Below are 22,077 nucleotides of genomic sequence, written 5' to 3' on the forward strand. Positions count from 1 at the left end.
TCATGTAAAACAATTTCATTTGGAGGTAATAAAAGCGTGATTTGATTATTTAATATTCAACAAGTGAATCCATCAACCAACCAGGAATGCTGTTTGCAATTAAAAGTACAATGTGAAACTGCAATAATGGCATACTTCATATTTTCAGGAATGCTTTATAACAAAGTATCTGTTTTGAAATCACTGATAAAGTAAATGTAAATGGTTTTTCCTCATGCAATATAACTTCATATATCTGCCTGATCTTTATACAAAGGCCATACTTTTTGTAAAATGTAATGTAAATGTACTTTTTGCCCTGCCTTTTTTAGATTTTTATGGACCATCTCTTTTCTTTAGCAATTTCCCACAAACTAGAAGGGAAAATGTGCTTATGTGACGACTGAACCAACTGACCAGAATCAGCTGTTTTGAGGTGATTGATTAGGTGCCATTGACCAAAATGCAATAGAAAGGAAACCTCCACATGAGCTGTAGAAACCTTCCACGTGTAAGCTGTGTTGAACTGCTCATGGCTTTGTTTATTTCAACAATACCCTGCTAGTGAGGCAGTAATAGTTTTTTGAAGTTCAGTTGAGTGTCTTCAGCTAACACTGACCCAAATGAATTTCAAGTTTAGTTCTATGAGAGGAACAGCAAGCGATTACATCACAATCACAAAAAATGAAACTTTTGGCATTAGATGAACAGGTCCATCATTCCCTTACCTGTAAGCCCATGTCCTAATTTTCTGGGGGGACCTGTACCAAAGGGCAGGTAGAAAAGATCACTGCACATCCCTAGGACTGTTAAATTGAATTATTTTGAAATCGAGAGTTAGAAAATGTCATATGGGGGAAAGAGGACATATCTTTTTCAGCTAATTTTGTCACTGAAGGAATGCTAGCAGTCCAGAAGTGAACATTTACTGTCTGTTTTTTAAAGCACAATGGAGCCATCTGGCTAATATGAGCCACTTCCAGGACCGAGAAAATGATACAGATGTAATCTTCAAATCAAATCTGAACATTAAAAACAAATGCTCTATTCCGAAAGCCAGTAAGTCAGCCAAGAATATTTATCTATAAAAAGAGGTCTCATCAAGTGTGTGGAGAAATGTAGATACAACTGGCCAATCAAACAGCTGGGATAGTGTGCTAATGCAAACAGCTATATTTGTATATATTTAATTTCAGACAGAACTTCTGCAACAGATTTGCTAATATGATTTGGGGGTGTCTCAACGGTGAACAGCTGCATGACTGTCGGCTGTAACATAGCAAAAATTGAGACAGTGAGACAAGAATCAAGCCAGTGAGGTTTTCAGGCCCCAAAGGCAATGACACACTCTGGTGGTTAAGCAATACATGTCAATCTTCATTTTGCATGTCTGCATTCATGGTTTCTTTAATACGTGGTCCTTTTTACTATTCACTGCAAGACACACTTGCAGACCATTTGAAGAGAAGGACTGACATTACTGGAGGTCTATGCACATGAATTCAGCAGAAATTATGCTTGTAGATTTGTATGTATTATGTAGAGTGACCACAAAGATTTTAACACAACTGGCGTACACAGTTTGTCAATGGTTTGCCAGACCCTTAGAATCCTCTCTGTGTGGAGTTTGCATGTTCTCCCCATTATCCATTGGCTATGCTACTGTCTGTACTTAAATCTACCTGCTATAAAATTGACTTTGCCACTGACTTTAAGTCATTACACATTGTAGAGAATAGACATGTGAAACTGGATTGGATCCCCCAGCACAAAGCATAGCTGATGATTCATGGAAATCACATGTAATAGTTTAACTGGGAAGCATTGTAAATAGCAGTGAAAAGTATGGTTTACATACAGATCTTGCCCAACAGCTAGGTCCTACAATATGGCAAAACAATGTCCTACTGCGGGAAAGCAATATAATTTTTAACTGAATCAAGGCATGAAATTGTCATTTCGAGTCATTTTCTGGCAACAGAAGATAATTGAACTAGAAAGTTAGAATGTTTTGCTCCATTGTCTGGCTGAAGGAAGCTGGAGACAGCTGGCTTCAGAAGTCTGAAAAGAATTTCCATAAAGTTGGTTACACGTGCAGGTGATGATTACGGGGAGGAATGGCACGTCAGCCAAAAACAAAGCCCCCAGCTTTCATGCAAGGTGATGAGGGCAATCCGTGTCAAGACACGCTTTGGGGTTATTGTTGTAAAAGCACTTATAAACAGTGACCTCATAATCCATCTCTGTGTTTGACAAGCAGGTGGAAATTACAACCGTTTTGTACCTTTCAATAAAGATTAGCACTCAGGCTTCTCTGTATTTCTGTAGTTCCATTACACAGGATAACTGGTGTTAATGCGAGGGTGGGGTTCCTCCCTTACCTTTTAAAACTGCAATGGTAAAAGATCAAAAAGGATTAGATGTCACACACATATCTTGCTTGCTGCGGCCATCACTCACAGCAAAAAGGTGCGATTAGTCTACACATCCAGATTGTTCTTCTACATCTCCTTTCACTGATGGAAAGGAAGAATTTACGCAGAACATAACTGGTAGTCTTTCAGGCAGGGATTATCATGTCGGCAACCATAACAAACATAACAGCAAAACTATTTGTAATTTGAAAGTTCTGTGAAACAGGATTTTCACTCACCAGAATTCAGGTTCTCTCACAGTTATCCAAGATTATCCAAAAATAGGGACTGTGCTCAAAAATACCTATCCTTTTAGGTCACAATAAATGGAATGCCACAAGCAGTGTTTTGTTTGCAAGACTTGAAATAGTGGCACAGTTTAATGCTCCAAGAAAGTGTCTGTTTATTAGCTTAGCGCCTTGGTGATGCTTTGTGTTAACACAGTGGCAGAGATACCACTGTGTTTAAGATTTAGATTTAGATTTAGATTTAAGGTTTAGCCATGAAATGGAACTTGGGCAATATTCTATTGAATAAATTAACATAACCTGCCAATTTTCATGCTCAAATAAAACAAAATACTTTCTCCTGTTGCAGTGATGTCTATGAGATAATGAGTCAAGGACAATTGCATTGTCTTTTCCTTTGGTATTCCATAGCTATTTTTACTCTGTGGTGATTTTAAAGGGATGGATCACTTTCTGGGTTTAACATCACAACTCTTTCTTGGAGTTACATATTTTCTTGCTTTAGACCACAAACCCCAAATGTCCCACGATCAGCCATTGTCATGCTGGAAGGTTGTCAGAAACTTAATAGCAAATATCTCAAATATCCTTTGTTGCACATAACTGTCTGTGGCAATTATAAACATGCATTAAAACTGTTTTTTTTAACCCAGAAAATGAATTTTCACTTTTAATGTAGGGAGTCCCATCTACTCTTGTGCAATGACATCCCATGCTGAAGTTTGACAAGTTACTCCTAAAATCTGTGTAGGAGAGTACAGTATGTGCACAATTTACCTACTGTATTTACATATGGTAAGACAATTAATGGACCAATGAGAAATTATTAACTTTTTGGGGTGAAAGACTCCTTTAAAGCAATTGCTGCATAAGACGGCTAAAAACCCAGAAAATGAACCCAGACAATTACAACAAGATGATTGTGATTCTCTATACTTCAATTTGGAAGCACCTTCTTTTTTCATTTGTTATGACCAAGCAGACATCTCAATATGGTTAGGACAAGTTTCTTCTTGCTGCCAAGATTTCTTTGACATATTACAGAATATGTGCCACCTTTGTAATTGCCGCTGCGCTAGCAGGCATCTGTTTAAACTGTGAAAACCAATCCCCTATCTGGCCTCAATATGGATCATAACAATCTGACTCATTGTAATACTATTCTGCCTATTGAAAAACCCTGGAACACAGTATACCCAAATACGGCTGTGGCAGTGCCAGTTCAGTTAAACGCATGTGAGTGCTGGGCTGGTCATTGCTCCCCTGGGTGTCAGACATGGTTTTAGCACTTTAAGCCTCAATATGTTAGCAATATTCACAACCTAACCTGTAGCAGAGAAAACATTATGATGGTATGACACCTTATCTTTAATGTTTCAGTGTTTCTATACGGCATCCAGAACCATGTGTACACACACCATATGCCAGGGGTTCCCAATAGGCAGCCCATGGCCACATCCAGCCCAGGAGGCGTTTTAATATTCTATGAATCAAATGCAAGAACAAACACTATGAACGTTTCTCCTATGAGCGGCGACTTTTATAACAAAATTTGAAGAGATGAGAGAGGTCAGAGGAGAATGGCCAGACTTGTCAAAGGTGACAGGAAGTAACGCAAATAACCGCACATTACAACAGTGGTATGCAGAAGAGCATCTCTGAACACACAACGCACCATAACTCTAAGTGGATAGATTACAGAAGCAGAAGACTAAGTGTAAAAAATAAGTCTAACAAATGCCTAATGCTCACTGAGTGTATATGTTTAATATAATCAGCCAGATTATTTTTCATTACAAGTGAGGTCTAATGCAAATATAAAGCTTGACATTCACTTCACTGGACAACTTCACTGTTCACATCTTCATGTTCACGCCCAAAGTTAGAAATGCTGGAGTGCAAAGAAAGCTCAGAGTAAGACACAGTGTTCCCTATTTTGGGAATCCTGTCCAGGTAAAGAGTCCTTATATACTTTTTTTGTACCTCCTTTTTTATAAAGCTTGAAATATTCTGAAATACACATTGCAATCAACAGTGCTGAATATTTGCTCAAGGCTCAGATGTAGCTGAAACCAAATCTACCAGCTCAATCATGTGCCTAAAGATAATCTACCAGCTAGGGTGCTTAAGGAGAATCTACCAGCTCCATACTATGTGCCTAAGGAGAATATACTAGCTTCAAGATGTATGCCCGATGTAAATACAGAGAAGATCAATGTATAAAACTTCTAAATATATATTTTGTGGATACCTATGTGAAGCAGAAGTAGATATTTCTGTGAGATCCTTTAAGACCATTGCTCCTAAATTCCAATGCCAAACTAAAACTTCTGCATTTTCTTGTAATTAAATCCACGGTGCAAGAAAATAAGGCTTGCATAGCACAGAGCAATTTCTAGATGAAATTGGTGGAAGAATCGCTGAATAGCATAGTCATTACAGGAGTGAACAAACCTCTCTGGGAGGCACAGGTACTTCTAATTCCAAATGATAGCCAAGCAGCAGGGGCCCATAGTAGAAATGCATAGTAGATATTACTCTGGGAGGTGGATAAAAGCAGCAAATGATTGCACAGTAATGAATGCATTCAAGGCATCCCTGAGTACACCACATCAAAAAGAACCCTGCTCTTGTTAAGCTGAGAGAACGGGGTGATGGAAAGAATGTAATGAAATTACATAGATTTTTAGACCCCGTGCCCAATTTTACCATCTGGAAAATTATTACGTACTTTAGTAATTCTGCTTCATGATGGATACAGAAAAAGATTTAAGCAGGAAAAAGAAAGATGAAATTGAATAGGCCCTTCTGACCATCTCATTTACATCATATTGAATACAATAATTTAAATAATTTAATATATGTGTCGGGCATTTAATATTTTATATGGGTTCCTCTTTGAAGAAACCCTACATAAATCTTTGCAGGACCTCTCTCTTTGCAGGGCCCATCTTAATCACTGGCCTACTACATACTGTAGATAAATAAATAAGATGAATTGTAAGATAGAATGTTCTAATAGAATGTAACTCACTCATTGTCCTGGAAATGAGACATTTTCCAATGAGTTCACATTATTCATTTGAACCTTAATTCAACCAAGGAAGATCAAGTGTGAGTAATGCTCTCTTTTCCAGTAGTGCCATGGGCACTCACAGTCCCTCCCATAACAACGGGTCTGTTTATTTACAAACTGTGCTACAGGATCTCCCTGATCAAAAACATGAAAATAAATTCCCCAAACCTGATTCGAGTCTTTTATTCTGGCTCCTTTTGGTCCGCTGAATGACCCTTTTACTTTCTTCTGTGAGGCGAAAAACTTCTTCGGTGTTAATTAGAGGAGACTTGTCCTGTTGAAGGCAAGACATTGAGATAAATAACTACAGCATTATATTTGCAAAGCATCACTTTACTTCATCAGTGGAATAATGTAGTGAAATATACAATCTGACATCAACAGTAATCAACAACAGGTTGTTATTCAATATGCAGGGTTTCCGCCAGGGTATTGCAAGCGAAACTGTATCTTTGAAGGAGGCACGTCTTCAAATAGTCTTTTCCCAAAGTGGATGATTGCTTCACACTGTTTTGCCATCACTAATTACTTGTAGGCTGGTATAAATACATGCTGGATTACATGATATATAATACCCTGAGAAAAGTCAGTTGTTGATATTTTTATGGACCTTCTCCAAACAGCACCTTGCATAGCCCTTTCATACAATGAAACCTACCCCCTTCAGTGCCCCTTTGTGTGTCAGCTTCACAGCCCTCAAATCATTTTAAAAGTGGAGGAAGACAGCACTTCAACTGTGATCATGTTTTCAGGACTGAAAAAGCAAGAACCTACCTAAGAGTGCTTATGGACCTGAAGAAGGAAGTACCTATCCAGGAGTGTTTTAGGTCACACAAACCAATGTCTTGCTTTCTGTTCACTCAGAATAAAGGTGTGAATACAAAAACCCTCAGTGACACTCTCTATGTCCAACTCCATATCTCAATCATATACTCAATCTGCCCAAAAAAATATGACAACCAGAGGCCAATGGAACATTTCCACAGGAAGCAATTTCTCAAAAAAAAGGAGATTCAAACAAAAGGAGGATTTCAGATGTCTTCATGTTTATCACGCTTTCTGGCATGGGTCCAGAAATGAATCATGGGTAGAAAGCAAATGAGACATTGGCCTTTTACCTGGACAGATACGCGCCCCTGTGAGATTCTTTGGGCACTGTTGGACTATTTTATTCTGGGTGTTACACTACATTGCAGTGACCGTTAGCACTACTCTGCCGGTCTTGCCTGCCTGCCTGCCTGCCTGCTCGCCTTCCTGTTCCCTGCTAGTTTTGGTTCCTGCTAGCCCTGCCTGCCTGCCTGCCTGCCTGCCTGTCTGACCTCCAGCTCTACTTTTTGTGTACTACTAATAAACGCCTCCGGTGAGACGTGCTTTACTGAACTGTGGTCTGCGTCTGGCTTTTGGGTCCTCACAAGTCACCCACCATAACTTTCTGCCTCTCATCTCTCCCTGTTGTGAGCCAGTTGAAAAACATGGAGTGACTAAAAACCCCACTCATGAGGATCTCACAGGCGGATGCTGGTGATAATGGGGCGCAATTCAGGTATAAGCAGGATAATTCAACTGCCAAATGGCTTGCAATATGAACAACGGCAGCATGGGACCGACAGTATGCCAAAATGTGCAGAAAGAGCTAGGAAGTAGGGCAGCTTTAGCATAATTCCAGAAGAGGGCAATTCCAGCAAGGCAGCATCAGCTAGAAGGCAGCACAGCATGGCAGAGCAGCAGCAAAATGAACAAGGGCCTGAACAGGTAAGGTTGGTGCTTTATGTAGACATCACATAAGCGGGCAGCACTTCTCGAGTTGTCTGACTGAACTAGCTCTGTTAGTGTAGAAACATAACATGCATATTAATCACTGAATATGAGGAAAACACTGAATAAAATTATATGTAACATGTAAATCATATCATGTGTAATAGTTTCTAATAACCCAACAACCTAGAATAGCAAAGACAACATATAACATCTATTGCAAATATAATTTTGGATCAGGAAGTATTAGGTACTCACTAGGGAGACAGGAACAGTATGCCAGCCCATGTCACTCCACAAATAATAATTTAATTACATGGAAAACGAGAATAGCAAGTTCATGCTCCTCACCGGTCCTTACAACAACAAACAAGTACTTGTAACATAATGAATGTATTGTGTGCCTGATGATACTCTTTATCTTTCCCACCCTCATGCTTATATCTTATCTCATTGCCCGCAAAGCTGCTGCTCAATGGATTTCATTTTTCGTACCATTCTCTGCAAACTCTAGAGACTGTTGTGGGTCACAATCCCAGGAGACCAGCAGTTTCTGAGATACTCAAACCACGCTGCCTGGAACCAACAATCATTATGGTTGGTAAAAGTAACTTGGACCACATTTCTTCCACATTCTGACATTTGGTCTGAAAAACAGCTGAACCTATTTCTGCATGCTTTTAGGCATTTAGTTGCTGTTACATGATTAGCTGATTAAATATTTGTATGAACAAGCTGGTGTACAGATCTAGCTAATAAAGTGCTCAGTAAGTGTAGCTTGAGCACCACAGCTGGCAAATCAAAAGAATCATCCTGCCAATTGTTGCACATAAAAGGTTTTTAAAAATCAAGCATAAACACTCATATTAAGATCTGAAAGATGATATCAGCCAGGCAACAGCCAAATACTTTTTTATGGTTGAACAAGATCCCCTGATTAAGCAAATAGAGCAAACTCAGCTCTAAGCCCAGAGGTCCTTTAAAGTATTTGGTTTCACGCTGAGCGAATAAAGAATTCCGTTTGGAAAAGTCTGGCAGGAGTAATTGCCCTCTGAGCATACATGGTGTCATGGTGGGAATTTCAATTCATTCCTCTCTTTTGGGTAAACTCCAATTTACCAAGGGCATGCTCTACTTTCCTCGCGTAGTCCCTCTTTGCTTATTACACCGCACTGCCTTGTAGAATTAATCCTGTGCAATTGGTATGCTTGTAAAAATATAAATCCCTGTGGTCTTTAGTGCCTAGAGTATTTAATTAAAGTCCTAAACTATACTTATATAAAATAAATGTATTTTATTTAAAGCTAAAAATGATCTGTCCATGAGAACACAAGTCCTTATAATCTTATAGTGAAGCCAACTGTGGCCACAGCTGATGATACTCCAACATTTACTGCGATAAATGCCACCAAATCTGTTGCACAGTCATTATTGATGTTATTGGTGAATGATGCTTTACCTGAACACATCAAATCCTTTTTTTGTTAATCCTTTGCAGTCACAACTTTAATTTATAGTGTCTTTGCATTCCTCATGAAAAATACTGTTGACACTCCTTCTCAACCCCCACAGTACCTTGTAAGCTAATACCAACTGTCATCTTTATACACACATCAGGAAACAGAATTCTTATGAAACAAGCTAGCCCATATTGGTGTATCTCATTATTTTTGAGACTGAACGACAAATCAAGAATGTCTAATCCTCAACCATATAATACTGGGAATACACAGACACAGAAGAATTAAGATCACTCAAGCATCTTTTAAAACTGAAGCAGATGCCTCTGTTAACGTGATTAAACAATGTCACTGTTGATACAAGTTTAGAAAAGTTGTAAACATAAAATCTTTGATGATGGCTTTAACAGATGGGGCATGCTGTGTATGTTTGTTCACATTTTGACACAAACACTTCCTATAATGTTTATCCATGAATCAATCGTTTATCCAACCATACATAAATCAAGTGCAAAAAGAGAAAAGTCAAGAGCCTCACTTTTCAAAAGTTGTTTCTGACACTGATTCAGGGTCGTCTACGGATAATAATCCTGGTCCAAAAAAAAGTCAATTACAAGCAAATCCTGTAATTTAGCCGCTTGAAAAGAATTTGTACAACATATCATTACAAAGGGCGAGTGTATACAAGATGGCTACTCAACAAAATTAACAAACAGACAAACATTGAAACACATGAAACCATGTCTACATCAAACTGCACATTTGTACCACTGTACCACATTTGGAACATTTGGGATGTAGTTTCATGTGCTAACTGAAATACTGTACTCTGCTGTTGTCTGGGACCACAGTGCCCCTAAATCTGGAGACCTGAGCCTCACACTAGAATCAATACAGACGATGTGAGATACTGTAAAGATACTAAAGAGATGCTGAAAAAGGTGAGATAATGAACTGCAGAGGGACCTGAAACCACTGAAAGGGAAGTAATGCTGCAGAATAATTAGCTCAGACTGGTAACGGGTGTAAAAGCGGAAAGAAGAGCCCCTGAAAGAGAATTGCCACTGAAGCGGATGCTGACCTGCCAAACATTAACTTAATAAGAAGGGGCCTGAAAAGCGAAGGAGACACATTGTCTAGACTGTGCAACATGACTCTGTTGAGTGGAGAACAGTTTCTATGCAGGTAACTGTTTTCGGTGCGTTTTAAATTGCACCTTTCAGAGAAGGACATTGTCAGCTCCTCTATTGCATTATAATGGGGAGACTAAAGTTTGGTACAAAGTTAGTTTCACTTTTCGTCAGGAAGTAGGGCAGTGGGAACTCGACGACTGTGCCCATCAAGTACAGTTGACCCTGATTGAACCTGTGGGAAGGACGAGACCATAAAGCTTGGTTGGTTAATTCGGCAAACACCAGCTCTGGTGAGGGAATTTGTGTTATTTGCAATAGCAGACAAGACTCTCCAGGAGCCGATATAGACAGCCAATTGTTGCAGAACACGCACACACACATTAATAGTTTTTTACATCATGCAGTGTGGTTGAGCTGCTATGGTCCTTTCCTGGGTGGTGTGGGGTTTCAGCCAGGCCAATCACAGGATGGCCAGAAGGCACCATCGGACTCTATTAACACCCGGACTCAAAACCCCTACCCCACCCCCTTCACACACTTAAGTCCCAACAAGGAGAGTGGAAAATGTCTTACTTTTTAAAAAAGCATTAGCTACTCTAAAGGGTTAGGGTGACTAATAGTGCAAAACACGAATAAACGGGGCAAAACCACCTGATATTGTGTACAGGAAAAAGTCAGAGCAAGTGATGATCCCGCTTTGACACGTACAGCATATTTCACACATGTAACAGTGCTATCTCACTCAGGAATTCTATGTGAACACCATGCCAAGGATAGGGGCTACCCTTTTATTGATTTGTTTTAGATCACTGTGCATGTGTTGCTGACACAAGCAGCTTCTACAATTCTGGTTCTCGCAGTCAATAGATAAGCCATGACCTGGGAGCTACTCAATAATTCATGGTAACCAAAGAGCTCCAGGTGGAGTGCGCTGAGGAAAGGCGGCTGTGCAGTGTTCTGGCTGGGATCTTGGGAGCACTCTCAGAAAACAATCCAAAAAGAATTTCTAGCTGAATATGTCACCAAAATAGATATCCAGTAAAAGCTAAACATACACCCTTGATAAGCTCTGTTTCATTGAGAGAATGGCAGTGTTCGAATGGTGAGCATACTTTGAGCAGTACCGTATTGTTGAAAATCATGGCAGTGCTCTTCAAAACCTTGTTTGTTTTGTGTGAAACATTGTGTCATCTTCGCCCAATCAATATAGAATAACACAGTGGCTGCAGTTAAGCCCACGTGGATCGTGCTGTGGTGAATATTAGAAATATGAGGTGAGTAATTATTTGTGGTAGCGATTCATCAGGCACAAATTTGGACAGTGTGGGACATTTCTTATGTTCAGCTCCACTCTGACAGTACTCTTTGTGGGCTCTGAAGTTCAATTGTTTCAGCACTATATAGCAATAATATAGGACCACTATGTAGGATATGAGTACTGGGCTTCAGAAAGATTGCCAGTGTGATTACTATGTGATTGGGACTGCGATATGATGCATGCTGTAATCAACCCTGATGTATGGTTCAGTTCATTAAAGGCCATTGCTAAACCTTTGTGGGAATTTGCTTTACAAAGGTCACTAGCCATTTCATATAATAAATACACAAAATGATTAATCTCTAATTATCATTTACAAATATAGATTATGCATGTTATGACCAAAATAATTATTGTGCAAAACATTGAGTTGAAGCTACTGTCTTGAAGTGTATCTGTCGTGTTTCAGTTTTTGTTTCAGTTATTTTGAGTTTCAGTTATTTTGGCTCTGTACTCCAGCACATGGATTTGAAATGAAACAATGAATATGGGGTTGGGGTGCAGACTGTCATCTTTAATTTGAAGGTATTTACATCCCTTTTTATACAAAGTCCCTTCATTTAAAGGGACCAAAAGTCATCGGACAGTTGGCTTCTCAGCCGTTCCTGATTAGTCTGGTGTATTCAATCGCTTCCATAGTGCAGTTAAAAGAAAGCTTTATGTGTCTAGTCTTGATTCTAGGCTTTTAATTTCCTTTGTAGTTTGTTATTGGCATTTGTCAACATGAGGATCAGTGTCAAGGAAGCCATTATGAGGCTGAGAAACAAGAAAAAAACAGTCAGAGACATATGCCAAACAATATGGTTGGCAAAATAAATTGTTTGGAATATCATTAAGAAGAAAGAGAGTACTAGTTATCTCAGTAATTGCAAAGGACCTGGTAGGTCAAGGAAAACACTTGATGGACAAAGAATTCTAGCCAAATCTGTCCAACTGATCAGAAACCTCAGGGGGCAGTTGTGGATGTGCCAGTGACTTCTCCACACAAGACTTCATAAATACCACTACAGAAGCTACATTGCGAGACGCAAACCACTAGTTGGCCACAATATTTTATTTTTTTAAGGGCAGGTGTTTTTAGTCACTCCTTGTTGTTTCCCTGTTTGCATTTACATTATACCACAACAAATACTGCTTAAGTTGAGTTGTCTGACTGAAGTTACAAAAGCGTTAAACACTTTTCTTCACAAAATGTTTAGTGAATTTTAATAAAAGATGCCAAACTGCGACTAAAAATGATCCTTGCTTTAATATTTGAATACAATGCTGAACTGCAATCAACTGAGAATGTGTTGCTTCTTCCAACAGAATGCTAGAATACTTCAGCCATTCTCACTCCTGAAACACCATGCACAATAACAAGAATATTGGTGATTTCCTTAAAATCCTTGCCAGCTACTTCTTCAGCAAACAGATACATTTGATACATTTTTCATAAAAAACTCTCTGGAACTAGAATTACTACTGTGAGACAACAAGATAAGCATCGGATCTGAGAGATGTTGCAACAAATTGAGATGGAACTCCTAGCCTCTGACAGGGAACTGATTTTTTGAAGGCAGTAATATGTTTCATTATGTAACATTTAGCATTGACTTTTGATTGTGGGAAATGCCAGTGTAAACCTGTGCAGGACTATTTTTTAGTTGTTATCACCCTGGAATAAATGGACAAGAAGTTCCACAGCTTTCACACAACTATTTCTGCTGTGAATGTATGGTTTTATTCCACTTTATAGAGGAAGATGCTGGAAATAATCACACTCACTGTTGAGGATCCATACTGTGGCAATGCTACATAAGGATCTTTATCAAACATACATGTGTACATACCAGTGGTGCCTCCTCGGAGGTTTTATACCTCCTTGGAAGTATAAAACATCCCCTCAAATGATTGGTCTTGGTCCTGTTTTCAATCAAGTTTGCCAATGATCTGAATAATATATTAGGTAACCATGCAGCTTCTTTCCTCATGCCATAGTAGGAAAAAATCAGCCAGAAACACCCACTATGGGGAAACACTAGGGAACAGGTGCACATTTAGCATCAAATAGAGGCAATAACTTTTTGACATGGTATGGACAGCCTGAAACATACTCAGCATAGACCAACACTAATATACATAGAGTTCAACAATCTATGAAAGTTCACACTGTGTGTAAATATGTATATATTTAGAAAATGGAAACCCTCACCATAGACTGTGACCATCTGTAAAAGGGACAAGAGTGCATGAGCAAAGCCCTCTAGATGTGGCGTTCCATTTCTAGCATAGGGAAATAACTAAAACGTAGCATCTGTTATAGTGGAACATGATACAATTTCAACACAACAAGCAAACACCAGAATACCACAATGGTTTGTGTTCTAAAGGGCTGTCAAACATGGCCATGCAACTGACTTAACAAGGTCAAATTTCTATGACACAATCAAGTTTGATCAGGAATAAACTTTGTCATGCCATTAGTTTCAGGTTTGTGAACTGAAAGCAGGGGGTGGGGGTCACATATGAGAGGAATTATGGCCTTTCAAAATACATGAGATACATTTGCAACAAACTTGCCATCGGCATCACTTTTGGCAGGTAAACCATGTGTTCCATTGTTTTTTTCCCCCATGGTGTGTGAATGCGGCCAAGGGCAGAAAGCCACCGATCCAATGCATGCAGGTCACTCACTCACTCAGTGTGTGTCCCTTCACTATGCAAGGTGAGGTAGACTAATCTGATTTCAGATCTGGAATATAATTTGTTATTGTTATTAACACAAGCAACACTGGCAACCCATTTGCTCTTTTTAAAATATTTTCTTTAAAGTTTTTCCCATTTTCTTCCAATTTGGTAGCCAATTGTACCCTATCTATTCCAATGATCAACGTTAGCTGATCAACGACATCAGCGACCCCGTCCCTTTCTAAAAGTCGTATTCTGAGGTGCTCGGGGCTCCATTGTGCACAGTGGTCCTACTAACCTTCCAGCGGGAAGCCACTTAAGCTGCTCCACGAGAGCCAGCCAAACTTGGCTTTGGCAGCACCGGGAATCTAACCCCAATCCTCAGTGTGCAACTGTAACAAACTGATCCCTGTATCAAGGTCTGTTACTTTAGCCATGCACCACCGCAGCTCTTGCTCCTTATCTCTTTTATCGGATTAGTTTTCCGTCTCTACTGCGCTTTTTCCGTCAAATAGACCAAAAAATATATATAAAATGGCACCTCCAACCTGCAAACTCTTTGGAAGGGTGGCACAAAAAGAGCCCAATAAACATAACCAATCTTGAGTTTGCCAAAGCTCATTGGAATTATGACTGGAAGAAAGTGCTATGGTCAGATGAGACCAAACCTCTCATACCTGCTGTCAAATATGGGGGTGGGTCATTGATGTTTTGGAGATGTTATGAATCTGGTTCCCTCTGCTAGGAAGCTGAGTCTTGGCCATAGATAGATTGTTCAGCAGCTTAAATTCCATGAAAAACCTGTGGTCTGAACTGAAGAGAGGGATATCACACAGATCAATGATTCTGAAAAGTTCTGCATGGAGGAATGCTCAAAAATCCATCCAACCTTGTTACAATAATGATTACAAGCTACTGAAACAGGTGAGAAACTGCCCATAAGGGTACTATATTGCTTCCAAAACAATGGTTACATTCAAATAGCTATAATGGTAAATATACACGCACCGAGCACTTTATTAGGAGCATTTTTACTTTATTACACCTACTTATTCATGCGATTATCTAATCAGCCAAATGTGTGGAAGCAGTGCAATGCATATAATCATGTAGATATGGGTCAGGAGCTTCAGTTAATGTTCACATCAACCATCAGAATGGGGAAAAATTGTGATCTAAGTGACTTTGACCATGAAATGATTGTTGGTAGCAGACAGGGTGGTTTAAGTATCCCAGAAACTGCTGATCTCCTGGGATTTTCATGCACACTAGTCTCTAGAGTTTGCAAAGAATGCAAAAAAAAAAAAAAAAATCCAGTGAGCAGCAGTTCTGCAGACAGAAATGCCTTGTTACTGAGAGACGTCAGGGGAGATTGGCCAGACTGGTCAAAGCTGACAGGAAAATAACAATAACCACACATTACACAAACAGTAGTATGCAGATGAGCATCCTAACACACAATGCATTATAATTCTAAGTTGATAGACTACAGCAGTAGTCTAAAAGATAAGTCTAATAAATACCTAATAAAGTGCTTACTCAGTGTAGTTGGAGAGTATATAGAGAGTAATATTTATATATTATTGCACAAATGGTAAAATGGTAACCTATTATATTAACACTATTCATGTTTTTTTCCATTTCGGTTGGCCCTGCTCAGTACAAAAAACACAAAAATAACAAATAATAAAAAATAACAAAAAAAGAGAAACTTATCTAAATATATGTCCTGAATAAGTGGTTGGCATTTTGATGGAATAAGTTTGATGGAGATTGAACAGGGTGCTTTTTGCTGTAGACAGTTCTTGTGGATAGGGACATATCATTTCCCTTATGCCAATGACTAAATGTACTGTGACATCTCTGCTCATTAGCGTTTATGGACTTCCTGGAAGCTATTGTGTGATCACGCCTTTTGTGTTTGAGATTTTGTGCAAGGTAGGGGCAGGAAAGGGATGCAATGAATCTCTGTACAAAGTATTTAGTTCAATGGCCTCCCTATCTGTTCTCTCTGCCAATGGTCATGAGAGAGCCTTTGGGACAGTGTTGCTCATTAATGAAGTTCCTTGAGTTAGATTAGTAGTTTGTTGTAGCCTACATTAGCATCGGTAAACCTATACCCAGGTGTGGCATTTTGATCTGATGGAGAATCAGATGTCTCGACCACGCCTACTGTTGGAGAGAGAAAACACAACCGTTTTGTCTTGTAAGACATTTAATTGTACAAGCAACACCTCCAGTTCTCTGCAGCTGGTGCTCTGGAAAGTGGAAAGCTGAAATGCTTCCACATTGTTTGCTTTGTTTTGTCTTTGTTATTTGTGGTTTTACTGTGTTTTGCCCGGAACCCATGATGGGTAAGGGTGAAGGTGTTTATTTGTTATTTGTTTATTTATTTGTTTTCTTGTCGGTGTAGGTGGGTGCTTACTCTCTCCCTCCATGTGGCATCCCCCTCCTAGAAGTGTTGCACAGCATGTGACAACAGGACATTAGGCATGTTTGGATGTCACCATAGTTTCAAAATCATATCACGTACTAGCATCGCATCTTAAACATAATTGCAATTGACACAAAAAATGTAAATCACAGCCGATTGTATGCAAAACAAAGTTTTTATTTAGCATTCAATGTTAACAATGTTTAGAGGGGTGGAACATCTGTTCAGGGTTTGCTTTTGTTCAAAACCATTATCATAAGATCAGAAAACAGCTTAGTCAAAACAAATGATCTTTTAGCTGGAAGAACTAGCACATGCGGTATGTCCCATGGACCCGGCCTGTGAAATGTTGGGTTACACAATTTGAGAAATACAGGATAATGCATTAGAACCAGAAAATGGCTGGTCCTTATCTCTCATATTGGGAACAGCCGTTTCAGTTCTGAGTTTAATCGTCTGAAGTCATGGGTAAAATAAACCAGTGCTTAAAGCAATAAAATATTCTGTGCCTAAAATGTCTTTGGGGAAGGGGGGGGGGGGGGGGGGGGGAAGCTCATGCCTAAATGCCTAAATCCAATAGACTACCAGACTTTCAGAAGATTTGAGATGTCTGATAAAAATAACAGCGACAATGAATTGATGCGTTTGTGAGTATGCGTACTTATGTTACAGAATTCTGCAGGTAGAGCAGACTGAAATCTACTGTTGACTAGCTTCACCACTAGCTAAGGTTTAGCTAAAGTTAGCTAACTAAATAAAAACAGGAGTAATGTCAGTTAAATAGCTAGCTAAATAATGGCCTGTGTGGAAAGCGACTACTACAGCTGATGTATCACAAATCATATTAGACAGCGGTTTCTTAGCTCATTGCTATCACGGCACAAGGTCATCTGCAATGGACAGGCGGGGTGGCAAATGGGGCGTAGACCTTTTTTCTATGTAAACACAGGAGCAAGAATTCTACATAGTCTTTAAGTGTGCACAAGCCTACTTCCCGCTAGAAGATTTGAGGGATTTCTGTATTCAGCATTGGTTTATTCAATAGGCAATGGGAGCTCTCTGTTGCAAGTAAGTTAACTTTATTCAATTTATCATAACTGTGTTAGTTTCAAATTATGAATGTTAAGCATAACATACAGTACAGTATTAGAACAGGACATAACTATTGATTGTGCATTGCTGCCTAGGATGGCTATTTCTCCTTTTATAAAAAGCAGTGGTACGCTGTGTTGGCCACATTAATTTAGCACTGAAATCTTGGTCTGCATTATAGTGCTTTTCATGAATACATACATCCATTGATGAGTCAGTTTATATATAAAAGCATTCATGATTTTTCATTGCATTCTCTAAAACACTGACAGATGCATGTTGCCAATGGGAGGTGTAATTCATGTACATTTCACATTCCTTATGTTGAATAATGATGAATTAAATCGGAATGCAACAATCCTTTTCTTTGGACCTCTTTAAATCATCTGGAGTCAATGAAGTACTGAATGCAATACTTATCACTGCCTATCACTAGTTCAACCAGTAGCTTGTTTTCATGTAATTATAATTTGATATTTGCTTTATCAAATATTAGACAGTCCTTGTACAACCGCCTGCACAGCAGCTGGAGGAACCCTGCACCATCACCCTTTCTGCGTCCTCGGGACACAACGTAGATCCAAACATCTTTAGTGTTTGCCACAGAATGTGACCTAAAGCCCCTCATTGTGCAAAATAAATGTTTTCAACGGCAGGCTTTCCTTTTTTCCGCAGACATTTGCAGTTCTCTCCCCACTTCGGAATTGCCAGCTTCCTCAATTTTTCCATCTACCCGCACTATCGGCATAATGTATCTACAGACACTCCTGCAAAGCACTCTTATTATCAAACCAGATTATTTTCCCGTTCCACAGGTTAGCGCTAACAGAAGGAGAGGTGTTTCTCACTGACCCCTGGGAGCTTGAGGATGCCAGTCATATCTTTGGAGTAACTTCAGTCACAGTAGCTTGATGAAGCCTAGATGACCCATGCTAGCCAAAAAGTGTATTGTTCCCTACCACAGTACACTCAGTTGTAAATCACCTGATGTACAACTGAGTCCAAGGCCTGTGCCTTCGATTACAGATTACAGGGGCTAGCCTGCAGATGTGGTGCCATTATATTCCTATTTTGCTCACATACTGTATTCATTTGGAAGATACCCCTGTCAAAGAGGATTTACAAAGCTTTAGTACACAGTCCAAGACAATGCAATAAAGTATTACAAATGTAACAAAATTCCTTTGGACTACAACTGAAGTGACATCACCTCGAGGTGAATTAATCGTTCAGTCCCATTCAATCTCCTTTGCTTACGTTGAAATATAATTATACCACAATGCCAACTTTTTGTGACTACACAAACATAGGTTTGTTCACATATGCAGCAGTTTAACTGCCAACTCTTGAGGTTATGGGTACCATTTCAAGACTGAGATTATTTACTCAACAAAAGATTTACTTTTAGAAACCAAACAAGTTCAGTGTAATTCTCACACTTCTGCTTTTCATTAGCTCTGACATGGATTTCCCTCTAACTGGCTCACATCTGAAACAATCAAACCTTCAGTAAAAAAACATCTGCTCATCAAACTGCATTGGCAAACACTTTTTTATAATGACACATACATAACCATATAAAACCAAATGACAAATTGCCATGATAATTTTTGCTTATTTTGCAAGCTGCTAATTGAATCAGGCAGCTCAGATAATTACTTCTTTCTCAGAAGAAGTAATTCTTTCTTCACTACAAATCTAATTTTATTCTGTATGAACACTGAAAATATTTCAGATATTTATGAAAAAACACAGAATGCAACATGTATAGCAGCAAGTCTGAAAATTTTCTACATTTTTTATGTCTGACTCATAGTAGAAATTGTTGGCCAGCCAATTGCCCTGATATGCCTCTGCATATTTTCTCAGAAAAGAAAAAAAGATAAAACCCATGCCAATGTGCCAACTGTTTAATTTCCTGCCTTCCCCTCCCCTGATGTTACCAGCCGGCCAGGGTTCAAAAGCTTTTATTTTTTCAAAGATTTTTATGATCTAATACACAAAGATCACAGATAGCATGAGAACAACATGCTGCATTGTGAACAGAGATAACAGGAGAGACTGTTATGCCATCTGAAATCTGAAAACCTCCTGGTCCAGTGCTAGGAAAAAAGCATACAGATATGTAACCTAGGCAGGACCCTTTAAGCCACTCAGCCAGAAGTAATGAGTTCACTCTCTGTGGAGACACAGTTTTTGTGGAAATCTAATTATGAGCTGCTTCCTTTGGTACACAAAGCATAAAATGCCTGACTGCTCTCTGGCAGCAACATTATTTTAGAGTACTCTGTTCTCACCACATTTTTACAACAACGTTAATTTAATAATGCTGTTACATTCATGGTCATTAATATGCACTTGGGGAGTGCAGTGAATAAACCTCAAAATAATAACAGTATTAATTTTTTATTAAAACAGTACCTCTGATTGTGCACTAAAGTGAGAGTTCATGGTAGACCATGGCACTAGATGGCAGACAAACAGAAAATGCTGCCATTCAAACTGTCAGGAAAGCAGAAAGCAGCTGTGGGTCCTGGTCTTCAACCAGCTAGCACTGTGTTCTCACTTCATAATCCCAGGATTCCCTTGACTAAGGCCCGGTGTCACAAAAGGGCTCAACTGTTTAGCAGCAATGACCAGATGTGCAGCAGGACCAGTCACATGGCTTGGCTCCTGACACCAGTCTTGCTCAAGAACATTGGACCAAATTCACCATTGGCTAATGCTGCTGTAATGGTTTCTTCATGTTGTGGCAATGTCTCAGTGAAGAGACATGAACCCAGGTCTTTGGTTACACATTAAGATGGCATTTGAGATGGACAGATTTACCCAATGACTGGGTTTAAGGCCTTGGTACTTCACAGTAACAATTCAAATAACCAAGTAATTACCAAGTAATTTTCCACTCACAGCTTAAACTCAGATGCATCCTTCAATAATGTGCCAACATTTGTTCATTATGAAAAAAGTAATTTCACATTCTCTTCTCAAGAAAAGAGAGACTTTTGAAAGTGTTGGTGTACAATAGCTAGGAAAGGTTAAAGAACACATATCATTATGTCCTTTTACATTTCAAGAGCTGTCAGAACCTTTATCTAAATCCGAGAGAGATCCATCCAAGGCCATGCGCTCCTGTCTCTCGAACCCTCAGAACTGTGGTGTCTGTAATCATGACTGTTAATGTCTGTGTGAAACAGCACTTGTAGTAAAATATGTACAGCTGCTTGAGTTTTCACTTCCTTGGGTATTTCCATCTGGTCCAAATACGATCCTCAAAACAATGTAAAAAACACTCATGTACACAACTGGGTGCAATGAGACAATGCCAATGCATTTATCAGATAGGAGCTTTTATTGTCTTACACTGGTAGCAGCAAAAGTCAGTTCTTGACTAACGATTGAAAGAAACATTCCAGAGCACAAAGGAATTCATGGTCTGAGAAAGACACCACTACCATTATGTGGTGCTCACAATTTCCAGCTGCTGTTCAAAGGTGCAATTCCTGCTGAAGTGTAACTGCGATGTACAATGGTGTAGCCATGGGTCTGAGTAAACAGATATTCCAAATGCAGCAAATAAACACTCAAACAGAACAATTAGGGCCAGCAGGGCATGGCTATCATTCAGACTAGCCAGGAAGTTTAGCAGTGGCACTAGCCCTGATGTAGGCGACCCAGCCAGTTAGTGTTGTTCCTTCATTCTGTTAGGTTTCGTGTTTTTCACGTTCTGTAGTCTGCCTATGCTGTTAGCGTTTTCGTGTTTTTGTTACCTCTGTGCACACCGTAGTCTCCCTGTCACTTCATTCATTCGTTTCACCTGTTTCACTTCCTGATTGTTTCATTTACATTTACATTTTAGTCATTTGGCAGACGCTTTTAATCCAAAGCGATTTACAAGTGCATAGGTTCTTAAAGCATCACATCCATAACTAGTAAAATAGTTTCCCCACCTGATTCCCATTCCTTCTCTTTACCTGTGTATTAAAACCCCTCTGTTTGTGCACTTAGTTGCCTGAGTGTTTAATTCATACTACTACGTTTTCGTATTGATACCTGTTTTGACCCATTTCGTCCCCGACCATCGAGTTTATCTTATTCCTTCAGTCTTGTTCTGACCCGTAGTTTTTCGACCTGTTTCTGTTTATCGACTTTCGTTACTGGATTGTGTTTCTGTTTAATTAGCCGGTTTGTTTTCGACCCATTGCCTGTGACGGCGACTATTCTTTGGATTATCCTCAATACATCTGTTTGCTGGAGATTTGACCCTTTGCCTGGACTATCGCTTACGAATTGCCTTATCCCTCCTATAACTGTTTGCTGGCTATTGACCCTTGTACCAACCTACCCTGAGAAAATAAAGAGAACATTTTCTAAAGAACGTTCGTTGTGGTCTCGCTATTGGATCACCCGTGCCTGATACATTCACAATTTGTCTGGGTTGCAAAACCCCTGAACATCACTGAAATTGTTCAGCAAACTAAAGCAAATCATTCTTAAA

General features: G+C 39.3%; 1 protein-coding gene across 1 annotated transcript in view; it reads right to left on the reverse strand.

Annotated features, from left to right (window-relative positions):
- Positions 1–22,077, reverse strand: part of eda (ectodysplasin A) — a 48,460-nt gene that overhangs the window by 14,372 nt on the left and 12,011 nt on the right. The window contains exon 2 of the mRNA XM_061250437.1: positions 5,886–5,991. Within this exon, the coding sequence (XP_061106421.1) occupies positions 5,886–5,991 (106 nt within the window). The remainder of the gene's footprint in view (positions 1–5,885; positions 5,992–22,077) is intronic.

The sequence above is a fragment of the Conger conger genome, chromosome 7, assembly GCF_963514075.1.
Source record: "Conger conger chromosome 7, fConCon1.1, whole genome shotgun sequence".
NCBI classification, from domain to species: domain Eukaryota; kingdom Metazoa; phylum Chordata; class Actinopteri; order Anguilliformes; family Congridae; genus Conger; species Conger conger.